Source organism: Dama dama, chromosome 27, assembly GCF_033118175.1.
Source record: "Dama dama isolate Ldn47 chromosome 27, ASM3311817v1, whole genome shotgun sequence".
In the NCBI taxonomy this organism is placed as follows: Eukaryota; Metazoa; Chordata; class Mammalia; order Artiodactyla; family Cervidae; genus Dama; species Dama dama.
This window is the reverse complement of record NC_083707.1, coordinates 33,254,682-33,269,474: the sequence shown is the minus strand read 5'-3', so window position 1 is coordinate 33,269,474 and position 14,793 is coordinate 33,254,682. Positions and strand designations below refer to the sequence as shown.

Here is a 14,793-nt window from a genome sequence, read left to right as displayed (position 1 = left end):
AAGAAAATTCAAGCCATTTGGACAAACAGTCAAGGAAAGACTGTCAAGGAAAATCCTCAACAAAGAATAGTACAGGGAAACATTACCAGCTAGTAAAACCTTAGAAAAACAAATATTGAAAATGCAACACTGGTGAAGGAAGGTGACAGATGAGGCCATGAGTACAGAAAACACACACAGTCAGTTTTTCAAGTGGATGAGAAAGGGGTAACAGAACAATGGAAGAGGAATGGATGCTTGATGAAGGGTACAGAGGCTAAGTGATTAGCAAGCTGAGGGTCTCACATCCTGAGTACACTCTCACGTCACCTCTTCTGCTCAAAACCGTCCACACTGGCCAGCAGGGCCGAGCCTCTGGCTACAGTCTGGAGTTACCGCTCTCCCTGATGAGCTCCGCTCGAGGCACCCAGGTGGCTCTCTTCCTCAAATGTGCCAAGTGCCCACCTACCCCGGGCGTTCACACTGGCCTCTCCTCTGCTTTCACTGCTCTTCTGCTCGAATCCCTCACCAGGCTCCCTCCCGTCCTTGGTCCGGCTCTCTGCTCAAGGTCACTTCAGAGTGACCTTCCCTTCCCTCTCTGCTTCCCAAAACAACAGCCCCACTGACTCACCCTCTCTTCCATTTGGCCCGTTTTATTTTTCTGCACATCACTGCCCGGCATTGTACACATTTTTCGCTTTGTCTGTCTCCTCCCACCAGAACACAAGCTCCAAGAGCGTGGAGACAGTCAGATTTTGCTCACTTTTGGGTCACCAGTAACCACAACAGCAGAGACTCGGCATGTGTTGCATAAACGTGCCACAGATACACTAGCAGAGGACAGAATCAGACATGCCCCAACTACTGCCTAAGCTTAGTGGTTTCAGAAGAACTCAAAGAGGAGGACCAACAAGTCTGACTTAAAACATCTTTGTTTTAAAAGACCTGGAAAAGTTAGTCATTAAAAAATGTAGAAATTATCATTGTTCTTATCACTGAAGGTTTGGAGGCATGGAGCACGTTATATTATATCCGCACAAAATACTATGCAGAAGGCAAGCTATGAAAACCATGCTTCCAAGAACAATATGGAAAACCATTGATGCATAACATAAGTAGGATTTTAATATGTCAACTCTATTTACAAGCCATAAACTAAAAAGAATGGTAGGTACTTTCTTAGGTGTTTGCCGGCCTGTACCTCTCACCATCCTCTGGACACCTTCTGCCCTTTCCACTCCACCAGGGGAAGACCCTAGCCACCATGTTTGTACCTCCACCCCAGCTCCTGTTGACTGGACCAATGGCAGACACTTCACACAAGGCACCATCACACTGTCTCCCACTTAAAACCGAGGTTAACGGATAATGATCCGCTGAATGTAGCTACCGGGCAGCCATCTTCCCTCACGTACGTTGGAAAACAAAAGAGCTCATCTGCTAAGAGACAGAAATGAGGGACCACAGTGAAGAGAGACACATACATACAGTGAGTGGCAGCCCTCTTGGGGCCTAACAGCATCCTGTTTCCTGATTCCATCCCCTCTGATGGTGAACAGCATTTCCTTTTTTGAAATACAGAGAGATACCTCTGTATTCTTATATTAATATATGATCCTTCTTTTGCTTACATTCTCGAGTTGGTATCTATTACTGAAAATTTTAAAAATCTAGTCTACCATAGAACAGCAACTAAAACCTAAATCTTTGGATGTTTGGGCAGAAGTGATTATACTTTTTCAGTGCCTTCATTTTCCTCATTTTGGCCACAAAAAAAGAAGCGTGTTTTGCAACTTTAAAAAATGCTCAAAAATAGGTGTGAGAATAAATTTGAATGGTATATAACATGCCAAAATACCAGAGGCTATATTGGAGTAATTTATGTTCTTTCTCTATTTTTAAAACTTCCTAAAATGTGGACACTATTACTCTTATGGTAGTAGAATAAGAAAAACTTTTTTAATAAAAAAATGTTTAAAAAACTTATTATTTTTTTCTTACTCTTATGGTAAGAAAAAATACTTTCTCAGAAAGCACCATCTTAACTTTTATAAAGAACACATTAACATCTTTTAACGGGCACGCTGAACTTTCCAAATATCTGTATCCACCTTCCATTACTTTTAGAAGTTTACCCTTCAATCATTCTGTAAACTGCTGCTGCTGCTGCTAAGTCACTTCAGTCGTGTCCGACTCTGTGCGACTCCACAGACGGCAGCCCACCAGGCTCCCCCGTCCCTGGGATTCTCCAGGCAAGAACACTGGAGTGGGTTGCCATTTCCTTCTCCAATGCAGGAAAGTGAAAAGTGAAAGGCAAGTCACTCAGTCGTGTCTGACTCTTCGCGACCCCATGGACTGCAGCCTACCGGGCTCCTCCGTCCATGGGATTTTCCAGGCAAGAGTACTGGAGTGGGTTGCCATTGCCTTCTCCACAGTAAACTGCTACTAACTTTCAAAGGTAATCATGATGATTCTCTCCCACTTCCAGCTTTACTATTTTTTCATATTTTTGATGACACAAATTGGTAGTATCATCATTCTCAAGCATGTATTTCCACTTTTATTATATAGGAATGTACCCATAAAGTGCTTTTTAAAAATTTTTTTTCTTTGTCTGTTTATTTGGTTGCACTGGGTCTTAGCTGCAGCATGTGGACTCTTAGCTGTGGCATGCAGGATCTAATTCCCCATCCAGGGATGGAAACTGGGCCCCCTGCAATGGGATCACAGAGAGTCTTAGCCACTAGACCACCAGGGAAGTCCCCCATAAAGTGCTTTTACCTGTTCAGTATGATGTTAATATTGAAATAATGGCATATCTATTATTCTGCAACTTCCTTTCTTTGCTCATTGTTTTATTTATCCACATTGATATAAGTAGCCCCTGTTCTATCAATTTTAGTATTACTGGAAGTATTAAAGCAAACCCCAGCTGATTTGGGCTGTTAAGCTTATGTCCACCTTTTTAATATTTTAGATAGAGCTGAAATAAACATCATGGTACACAGTCCCTGTATTTATGTGAATGCACTTTTTTCATGGAAATGAATTTTAAGTTCTATACTTCTATATGGATCTTTTAATAATGTGATTTTTGCCATCTGTGTATCTTTGGTGAAATGGCTGAAACTTTTTAGAATTGGGTTATCTTCCTCTTAAGAGTTATAAAGGTTCTGTATATAACCTAGATAGAGGTTCACTGTTGTATATGCTTTGCCAATATTTCCTTCCATAAAATAACTTGCATTTTCATAACAGTGCCTATTGAAGAGGAATGTGTTCTAATTTTGACAAAGTCCAATTTATCAATATTTTATCATTCATACTTGTGTCATATTTAAGAAATCTTTGCAAAACCCAAGATAAGATTTTCTCCTGCATTTTGTTCTACAGTTTTACGGTTTTAACTCTTAGGTTCATTTCTTTGATCCATCTAGATTCTAACGTTTACACATGATCCCCAAATTTGTATCTCCACCCAGACCCCACCCCCCTAGACTCAAAGTTCTTTTTCCAACTCTATCATGTGGATTACATAATCGTATTTCAAAAGTGTAATGTCTTAAAAACCGAGCCCCTAATTCTTAGCAGTTGTTCGCCTGCCCCTCCTACAGTCTTCCCCTTCTCAGGACTGTAAATTCCAGTCCTCCAGGTCCACAAAAGGGGATGTGCAGCAGCCCTGCTGGGCTGTCCCCCCACTGAATACCCAAGACACGCTCTACGGTTACCCAATTCTGTCATTGACACTGTCCTGGGTGTGTAAGTCTATCCTCCTTATTTGAGAACTCCACATTTACAAACTTGCCTACTGTTAAAATTTACTTTAATTGCCAATCAATACTCGTGGCAATTTTCTGGCCATTCACAGACACATCCAGATTAATAAAAAGTTTGAGTTTTCTGCCCACCTCTCCATGTTTCTACCCATCATGAACCCTGTACATTTGTCATTTTACTGCCCGTTTTTCATACACAAACCAGGTGTCTTCAAAGGCTGATTAAATACTTTTTTTTTTTTTTAAAGAGAAAAAAACTTGAGTCTTCTAATGCATTAGTTCCCTGAAGCAGAAAGGCTGATGCTCTGCCCTCTTGTCTCAGCTCTCAGACTGTAAACAAGAGTCCTCGTCACAGTCTACCTAGGGTCGCATTTTTCACCTTTCTTGCTTCTTGTTTCTGGTGATTTCACTGTTGAAACTGCCCCCCAAGCACAGCGATGAAGTGCTGTCTAGTGCTCATAAGCTCAAGAAGCCTGTGACGTGCCTCCCAGATAGAATACGTGTTACAGGATCTTAGTTCAGGCTTGAGCTGTGATGTTCCTGGTAGCGAGCGCAATGTTAATCATCAATAATATACATTAAATAGGTGCTTTTACACAGAGGCTCACATATTACAAGGTTACGTGTGATCTGTAGATGAAATGCTGTGACCAAAGGTTCATAGGAGCCTCACTCTGTATTTCCCTTGTGAGCAATGGTTCAGTATCCACTAATTCAGAGGTCCCAGCAACATTGTATTAATAGAACAAAACTACCACAAATAACAAGAACCTATTTTGGGGGGCTCCAAAATCACTGCAGATGGTGACTGCAGTCAGGAAATTAAGACCCTTACTCCTTGGAAGGAAAGTTATGACCAACCTAGATAGCATATTAAAAAGCAGAGACATTACTTTGCCAACAAAGGTCCGTCTAGTCAAGGCTATGGTTTTTCCAATAGTCATGTATGGATGTGAGAGTTGGACTGTGAAGAAAGCTGAGCGCCGAAGAATTGATGCTTTTGAACTGTGGTGTTGGAGAAGACTCTTGAGAGTCCCTTGGACTGCAAGGAGATCCAACCAGTCCATCCTAAAGGAGATCAGTCCTGGGTGTTCATTGGAAGGACTGATGCTGAAGCTGAAACTCCAATACTTTGGCCACCTCATGCGAAGAGTTGACTCATTGGAAAAGACCCTGATGCTGGGAAGGATTGGGGGCAGGAGGAGAAAGGGACGACAGAGGATGAGATGGCTGGATGGCATCACCAACTCAATGGACATGAATTTGGGTAGGCTCCAGGAGTTGGTGATGGACAGGGAGGCCTGGAGTGCTGCGATTCATGGGGTCGCAGAGTTGGACACGACTGAGCAATTGAACTGAACTAAACTGTACGTTTCCTCCCCTTGAGGGTAGGAATCAGATTTTAAGTCATCTTTAGTGCCTCAGGTGAAATAGGCATTATTAAACATTTAGGTCTTAACTGGGAAGTAAATCAATAAATTTTTTCTTTTGTATAAATTACTTGACTTCAAAATTAAACAGTTTAACACAGGCTGGATACTAAAACGAAACGCTTTTTTTTTTTTTAATAACTTCAAAATGACCAACAGTGGCTTTCACCCACATGCTTACCATTCTTGTTCTTCAGATTAGGGTCTGCTCCACTTTTTAGAAGCTTTAATGCACATTGTTTATGAGCCCGGTAAGCGGCACAATGCAAGGGTGTGTTGCCTAACTGATCCGAACAGTTAACATCAGGAGGATTCGGCCGGTTGAGCTAGCAATTGAAGAAATGCAATGTGAATTATATGCCGAAGACAGACTTTCTCCCATAAAACCACATAACCGATAATTCCGGTGGACCCTCACGCTCCTGAGCCTGGGCACAGCTGGGCTCCTGAGCGTCTCGACTGTCAGTGGCTTCCCGCTCAGAAAAGCAGTAAAGCCACAGCACCCTCCATGCTCTCCTCAAGCCGCCATGGGGCCTCAGGTCCACACTCCCTGACAACAGACACCACACAACAGGCTGGGGCGCTGGGATTCCACGAAGAGCCACTCGCTCCCACCAGTCTTGCAATTCACACTCGTGACAACAGAACTGCAAATTGGTCTACCAAAGACAGCCAATCAGAAGAGTTAAAACCATACATGTTAAATGTGTAAATGTTAAAGGTCTGCTGAATTTGTTGTTCCTGGTTGACTCTTTTAAAAACAAGTCTTTACAGTCTCCATTTCAGAGAGTTTAAAAAACGTTTTGGGCCCCATGCTTGGAAACCAGAGAAGCCTTTTCAAACAAGCTGAAATAACTTTAAGGCAAACAGCCATGCTTCAGTCTTGAATTTAGAACACACTCAGAGTTTTGTGTTTAATGAGACTATTTTCAGGGAATGAAAACTGAAAAGTAGGTCTCCTAAGGAGAAAAAAATAAAATGGGTAAAGTTTTCAGCCTGTTCAAACATAATATAAATATTTCAAAAATAATGTCCATTGTCTGTATGTTAATTTCTGGAAGTACAGCATACCTTTCAGAAGTAATTACTCATCAAAATTAGAGAAAGATATTCCTTTATAGGATTCTATACATTACATGTCAATTTTAAATTGGCTTAATCATTAAAAAAAACTATCCTTACATTAAATGTTTACCTTGAAAAACTGGATTCTTAACCATTAGGTTTTCAGTAGAAAGTGTGGAAGTAAATCAGAGAAAAACACTATCATGTAAAATGAATCCTGCTTAAAGTATCACCAGACTGTGTTTTTAGATATTTAAAGACTTTTGTTCTATTACTTTGATCTTGAGTATTTTGGCCCCACAGTTTGACTACGTTAGGAACTCAACATTAGATAGAAAATTTCCCGCAGCATAAAGAAATAACACTTTTTTTTTTTTTTACCAGAGCTGTAAGTTCTGCTGTTCTGCCTTCTCTTGCTGCTGCTAAAAGTAATTCTTCAAGCTTTCTTTGTTGAGTTCTTTCTACAGCTGCAAAAGGAAAAGTACATATTACTCTACTTCTAGGCTGGATCCTATTAGCAAATTTATCACAGAAATGTATAAAGAATAAAGGGATCATGGTGAGAAAAGTCACAATGTTTTGAATTGTAGTTCAAATGCTGTGAGACTTCATTTTTATTCTCACTGCCTTAGACTTCAGATTACAGAGCTGAACTTCCCTCACGTTCAGATGAATTCATGTTTTCAATTCAGAGGTCTTTAAGTATGTTACTCACTACAGTACCCATCACAGGTAATTATGAATTATTTTTTTATGCTGAAATATTATTATTTATGTGCCTTGGAAAGGCAGATTAAGTGTGGAGAAGCGCTCATATATTCCAGAACTTTAGAATGTGAAAAGTAATAATAAGAAATAGTGTTAATAAGAAGACACTGTTGTTGTTGTTCAGTCGCTAAGTCATGTCCGAGTCTTTGCAACCTCATGGACTGCACCAAGCCAGGCTTCCCTGTCCTTCACTGTCTCCTGCAGTTTGCTCATACTCATGTCCACTAAGACATACAAACCATATAAATATATTTAGGTTTATATATAAAGTACATATTTTTATAAGAATATTTTATGTCCTTAACAAATACTATAGCATTTACTACAGGCCAAATACCTTTCAAAACACTTAAAAAATATTAACTCACTAAATCTGTGTAGCTATTCTCTGAAGCATTACTGTTTTCCCAATTTTATAGTTGAAGAAACTGAGGCAGAAACTTAACCTACGGAACTTAACCTGAGTCACAGTCAGGACAGGGAGGAGCTGGGACTTGAACTTGGGCAGGTGGGTTTCCGAGTACCTGCTCTTACCGTTACTCTGTGCTGCTCATACTTGCAGGGAATGACAGCAATCTGATTTAAAAGAGTGGAATATGTAATAAGGTCTCATTTCTACTATATCTGAGCTCTGTTTTGGCTTGCAGAAAAGAAGCAATTTCATAGAAAGGTTAGCAATAATCCCCCTTAAAATATGTATATAATGTCCTGTGCAAAGGCTGCAGGGGAGGAATATAAAAGTTTCGCAGGTCTTCCTGAGAAATAATGAACATTTATTAATAGTTAGTAATTACTATGCACTAACAGTTGTTCAGGACACTATGCATGCCCTTGCATTTCAACTACAGGAAACACAAAGCTTGAATACCGGAATAGCTGGAGCCAGTAGCTTCGTCTAAAGAACTAATATCACTGTACACCAGCGTCTTCTATCCTCACATTTGAATTTCTACACCCACATCCCCTCCCTTTCCATCTTGGAGGAAGGCTGCCAAGCCTCCGCACAGGCTCCCAGTACTGCCTTCTTTTGCTGGAATTCATGCTCTTCAGCCTTTCCTCTCACTGGTTGTACGGCCACCGGTCTGTGAGCTTTTGAGAACAGTCCCTAGCCTTCCCTACATACCTCTGCTACTGCATGTATTTCCCAGAGCTGCACTTTATGCCCACAGTCATTCCTGAAGTCAGGTACCTGGTCTTACTCCTCTGTGCATCCTAGGCACTTATGACAGTACGACACAGTGCATGTTCAGCCAGTAAATAGTCTCTGAATAATCAAACAATGTTTAATAATGATCATCCTAGACTTGAAGGGTCATTATGCTTCCCTACGATTTCTCTCTAGATTGTCTAGGCTCATGAAGGAAGGAAAACAGGATCTGGAGTTGAAAACTCTGCTTATGTTCCTGTCCTATATTCATTCTGGACACTGAAAAAAAGACTGTTGGTCTGGCCAATAAAACAAGTACCCCAGTTTAAGGGACTTAAAAGTTTCTAGAGCAGTAATATTCTACTCATTGATGCGGGTGCTGTTTACGTGTTCCCTTGTGAAAACAGCAAGCCATACATTATTAATGTGTACTTTTATACATTTTATACCTCAAGAAATGTTTTTAAAGCCAACACTCTACCCCCCAAATAATTTGTCCTTTAAATTTTAAATGTTATATGACTATAAACTAGCTCTTTTCAATCAGAATTCAGAGTTAGGGAAGACCACAAAGATCATGAAGCCTAACTCCATCCTGACAGGACACTCACATACACGCCCAGGGTAGGTTAAATAGCAGTACACCTGAAATGCAGGTGAGAAACTAGCAAATATACTTCATTAACAACAGAAAATCACCATTTTGCAATTTCTATAGTAATGAGTGATTTGGGCAAGAATTATCAATGAATACTAAAATCACCAATTTGAAGTTTGTCGGTAATCAGGATACTTACCATGATCTCAATTTTTCTTCCCAAGGATTATTTACTAATTACAAAAGTGGGACTATGTACTAAGTACCTTTACAGTGGACCACTAGTGATCAGAGATAATTTCACCAATAGTGGAACAAAATGACATCATGTACCTAAAACGATGCATTGATATAAAGCATACCACTTCATTCTATTCTAACTACAACCCATGCCAAAAATGGATAGCTTAAATCTAATTATATGAGAAGAGAAAAGCCCAAATTGAAGGGCACTTTACAACAGTAATATTATGATATTGATGTTACATCTCATGAAGTTGATCATTATATAAGGAAATATCCTTGTTCTTAAGAGATACATACTGAAGCATTTAGGGCTAAAGTATCATGTCTGTAAATTACTCCCTCACAGTGTAGGAAAAAAATTAAAAGTAAATAAGTAACATTAAATAATATAAACCAGATGTAGCAAAATGTTAATAACTGGTGACTAAGAGTAGATGTACAAGTGTTTGTTGTACACTTGAAACCTTCCTTGAAGGTTAGATATTTCCCAAAATAAAAAAAGTCAAATGATATGAAGAGGATACTAGAGTCCTCTCTAGTGCCTGAGAAGTTGTAATCGATCCTCTCCTAGGATTAGAAGTGTTTGGGAAGCTCACTACCTCTTTTAAGGCAACCCAGGCCACTATTACAATAGACTAGACCCAAACATAAACTCCCTGGCACTCCATTAACTAGACCATCAACTGGCCCTGGTCGGCCTCAAATAAGAATATCCGTCTTCCAATATAACAGCTCTTGGGGTACTTGAGTATGATTGTTGTGTCTACTGAAGTCTGTCCTTCTGAGGTGAAACATTTCTTGTCTCTACATGCATTACCCTATGATAGTGTTTCTGGTCTACCTGTGGTCTTGGTGGGTTGTGGATGCACTCCCTGTAGTCTGACCCATTTATCATGCTCTCCACAAAAGATATCACACCTGGCTAAAGGAATCAGAGCAAAATCTCTCAATTTCTACTTCCATTTCCCCAGCCAGGATCATACTGTAGCTGATAAATCATAGAGCCCATCAGGTCAACCAAACTCTTGCCCTTAACACAGCTGGGTTGTGAGGGTGTGAGGTCGGGTGCTTAGAGCATGTCTTTACAACGAGCCCCATTAAATGTCAACTTGTCACACAAACCCAGTATTCCAGTCCATCAGGAGACCATCAGTTCTGGGTTCTCATCTTATTACAAACAAAACGACAGGACAGTCATTACAAACACTTACTATAAACAAAGACAGTACCTCATCCTCCCAATCAGATCATGATTTACTAAATGGCAGGGATCACATCTAGCATGTTCAGTCTCCGCCAAAATCACATAATACCGAGCCTTATAGAAGATGTTATGTGTTGATTTCTTTATTAAAAATGAAAGGGTTCATTTTAAAATCAAGAGCAAGTAGAAATACTGATCTAAAAAGTGTCTGACAAGCAGACATAATTAGAGGAACAAGGGAAATTTTAGGTTTCAAGGCCAACTGGGAAGTAATAAGAAGCAAGACCGTGCTTTGTACATAGATAAAAATACTATAATAAATAAGTAAATGCCCTTCAAATAAAACATTATCGTGCCCTCGCAAAGGAAAGAAACACAGGATGTGTGTGAAACTGCAACTTAAAATTCAATACCTTTATTCATAAGGGAGTAAACAAGAAATCTTCCCTTCTCTCCTACAGAAATACTACCCAAAAATAATTGCAGCCAAAGCCCTGGATATTTGGGTAACAATCCTAACAAATGAAGCTTCCTGATGTAAGCACTGAAATGTTTTTGTCTTAAACTATTTTTAGAGAAATCCCTCCTATGTCTTCTTAAATGTAATTCAATCTTTGAAGTTCATCCAGCAATGAAGCTGATCCATGAAGACGTTACTGTGGCCTTTGTGCTACAAAGATGCCCTCAGGATAACAGAGCGGCCAGAGCTCTCTCTGCCAGAATCACGTGACTCCCAGGAGCCACACACATCCAGTTTTCCTGCTCTGGGCTCCTGTATTTCTTCATTATCACACTTCTGCAGCCTTTCAGCTGTACCCTCTCATGTCTCTAATTTTTACTTTTAATTATGCTGGAGACTGAATTTTTAAAACTTGCCATAATGTTATATAAAGTAAGAATTCAAAAGCCCTGAGGAAGCTCTCAGACAGTTTAACATCCAATCGATGACTCTCAAATCACACTATCTTTAGAGCACAGGCTCAGTCATCTCTTTTGGCATCTCAGAAACCGTTTTCTACTTATATCCTGGGCCGTGGCTATAATGAAGTTAAGTGCTGTTTAGAGTAAGATCCGTAATATTTTACCTTCAAGCATGTTTCTGATTTCTTTGTCATGAGTGACCTCCTTTGCTGTCTGGCCATTCCCATTAACAGTAGTAGTATCAGCATTGTACTCTAAAAGAAGCATTACCAACTCCTGAAACAGCAGAGAAATTATTTTTAGCCATTATTAAACTAAAACTGTATTATAGCCTTTTTTCAAAATTCTAATTACTACTGAATGTTTACAATAGAAACAATGACTATGTAGGAATCTTTAACGTCTATCAGCTCTGTTTAAACGCGTACTAAGTAAGCATCATAAACGGAATATTCTACAGTTCAACTAATTGTGATAACTGATGACTGCCTACACAGTTGCCAATCTCCAATTAACAGAGACAACTTCTGTAATTGATTTTTAAAGTAAATTATCTGGTTGTTTTACCAAATTGATTCATGTGGTCACGCTAAATATGAGTTAACAAAGCCATTACTTAAAGTAGTAATTTAAATTAGATAACTAGAGCAGACAATACATTCATTTAACATTATTCCAAGACCTGTTGAAAAAAAATTCTTCAGCAGACTTAGATCTTTTAAAAATTAATTTTAATGTTTATAGGAAACAAGACACAATTTTCTGAAGTGATACAGACTGATGGGATACAACACTAACAAAGGAATGGGTTATAATGAAGCAAATGACCTCCTGAAGTCAATTTTCAACAGAGTATAAACAGATGGAATAGAAACTACATCCTTCATATTTACTCTAAGTGGCTAACAGCTCTCTTAGGAATTTAAACTAATCAGTCCAGTATCACTGGTTCGGTTATATAACTTAAGACAGTACAGGTGGATGAGAGTGCAAGAGAGTTACAGGAAACTATTAGAGATTTGACGTTTAATTTCACTAGGGTGTGTAGCACTCAGGCAGGGGATGTGGTAACACTTGCTTTTTAGTTCTAGGAGAAGACAGGATGAAACACAGTGCTACCCTAACCTCGAGGTTGACAGAACACTGATACCCATAGGAAATGATATTCTGTGTCATTACATGTTATATTTTCCTATGAGTTTCATTTTTCCATTGGGCCACACAATTTTCACCATTCTTTAAAAAGAATTTTTTGTAGTTAAAAAAAAAAAACCCTTAAATATACATCCAAACGCAGACAGGAAGAAGAAAACAAAATACTCATTGTCCTGGTCACTCCATGACCACCATAAACATTTTGGCAGGTTTCTTTCTAATCACTTTTCCCATGCATAAGTTTGAGATTTTTCAAAAAAATACAATTTTATTTGTGTGACATAATTAAGTTATACCCCACTTGCCTAATATATCATTTTCTAGACTATTACAGTGTTCATGAACATACTTTTCACTAAATGTTATTCTATAAAATCTACTACCACATTTTACAAATAGAAAAATTGCTAAGAAGTCTAATATGTTAGTAAATTCTTATAAAATATCTTAGCATTTCTTATCTTTTTAAAGGAAAGATTTTGGGAGAAGTGTTTTCATGCTTCATGCAAAGAGTTCGTATTAGTAAAGAAAGTAGAACATGGAATGATAGAAAATATTTATAAATCACATCTGAAAAGGAAACCACATGCAGAATATATAAAGAACTTTTTACAACTCAACAATCAAAAGATAATCCAATTAAAAAATGGGCAAAGATAAAATGAACAATCAGAAAAGGAAATTAAGAAAAATGATTCCATTTACAATGGCATCAAAAAGAATAAAATGCTTTGACGTAAACTTAAGCATGGAGATGAAAGATCTGTACACTAAAACTACTAAACATAGCTGAAAGAACTTAAAAAGACATAACTAAGTGAGAAGACACCTAGGAATCATGAATGGGAAGACAATACTGTTGAGATTTTTGGGTAGTGTTCACACACTACCCAAAGCAATCCACAGATTCAACGCAATCCCTATCAAATCCCAATTTTTTTTGTCCAGAAACAGAAAATCCCACCCTAAAATTCACATGGAATCTCAAAAGACTCCAAATCACCAGAACAATACTGAAAAAGAACAAAGTTGGAGATCTCACACTTCCAGATTTCAAAATTTACCTCCAAACTGATCAAAGTAATCAAGACAGTGCTATAATGGCATACAGACAGACATATAGACCAATGGAAGAGCACAGAGCGCCCAGAAATAAACTCACATATGTGTTCAAACGATTTCTGACAAGGGTGCCAAAACCATTCAAAGGAAAAAGGACATTCTCTTCAACAAATGGTGCTGGGAAAAACTGGATGCTCACATGTGAAAAAATAAAACTGAACCCACATACTTTACACCACATACAAAAATTAACAGAAAATGGATGAAAGACTTAGTGGAAAACTTAAAAACTCTCAGAAGAAACCATAAGAGGAAGCTACATGACATTAGATTTAGAAATGATTTTTTTGGCTACAACGCCAAAAACATAGGTTAAAAAAAAAGAAATAAACTGGACTAAATCAAAATTAAACAATTTCTACAACAAATAGCACTATCAAGAGTGTGAAAAGGCAATCCAGAGTGGGAGGAAATATTTGAAAATCATGTATCTGATCTAGGATTTATATCTAGAGTATGTAAATAACTCCTAAAACTCAACACCAACCAACCAAACGATCAATTTTAAAAACAAGCCAAGAATCTGAAAAGGTCACAATACTGTATGATTCCAACTACATGACATTCGGGAAAAGACAGAACTATGGAGACAACAGAAAGATCAGTGGTTGCCAGGGGCTGGAGTAGGAGGAGGGATGAACTAGGGGAGCATAGAGGATTTTTAGGGCAGTGAAAACACTGTAATGATAGACACATTTCATTACATTTTTCTCGTTGCACATACAGCGAGAGTGAACCCTAAAGTAAAGTACAGACTTTGCGTGGTTGCAGTTAGTGCAGGGTCATAACTTGCTTTAAGGGAAAAAAGTAAAAGGACCACACTGGTGAGGAATGTTGATAATGGGATGCATGTGTGTAACCACAATATACATGAGAAATCTGTATCTTCCTCTCGATCTTGCTGTGAGCCTGAAACTACTCTACAAATCTGTCTTTAAAATTAAATAAATAAATAAATATATGGGCAATGGATTCAACAGATATTTCTCCAAACAAAAATGGCCAATAAGTATACAAACAGATGCTCAATAAATCATTATGGAAATGCAAATCAAAACCAAATGAGATACCACTTCACGACCCTTAGGATGCCTAAAATTAAGACAGACAACAACAAGTTCGATGAGGATGTAGAGAAATTGAAACCTTCACACGAGGCCAGTGGGAATGTAAAACAGCATAGCTGCTTTGGAAATCAGTTTTGCAGTTCTGCCAAATATTCAACATAGAAATACCATGTGGTATGGCAATTCTACTCCTAAATACACACATAAATGAAAATATATGTCCATGACAAAAATCTTGCACATGAATGTTCAAAGAATATTCACAGTATCCAAAATTGGACAACCCAAACGTCCATCAGCTGATGGTTGGGTAAA

General features: G+C 38.5%; 1 protein-coding gene across 4 annotated transcripts in view; it reads right to left on the bottom strand.

Annotated features, from left to right (window-relative positions):
* Positions 1-14,793, bottom strand: part of OSBPL1A (oxysterol binding protein like 1A) — a 202,478-nt gene that overhangs the window by 148,841 nt on the left and 38,844 nt on the right. For all 4 annotated transcript variants that reach the window (XM_061131363.1, XM_061131360.1, XM_061131362.1 and 1 more), the window contains exons 6-8: positions 11,299-11,410; positions 6,632-6,717; positions 5,367-5,511 (exon numbers count right to left, since the gene is read on the bottom strand). In XM_061131363.1, the coding sequence (XP_060987346.1) occupies positions 5,367-5,511; positions 6,632-6,717; positions 11,299-11,410 (343 nt within the window). The remainder of the gene's footprint in view (positions 1-5,366; positions 5,512-6,631; positions 6,718-11,298; positions 11,411-14,793) is intronic.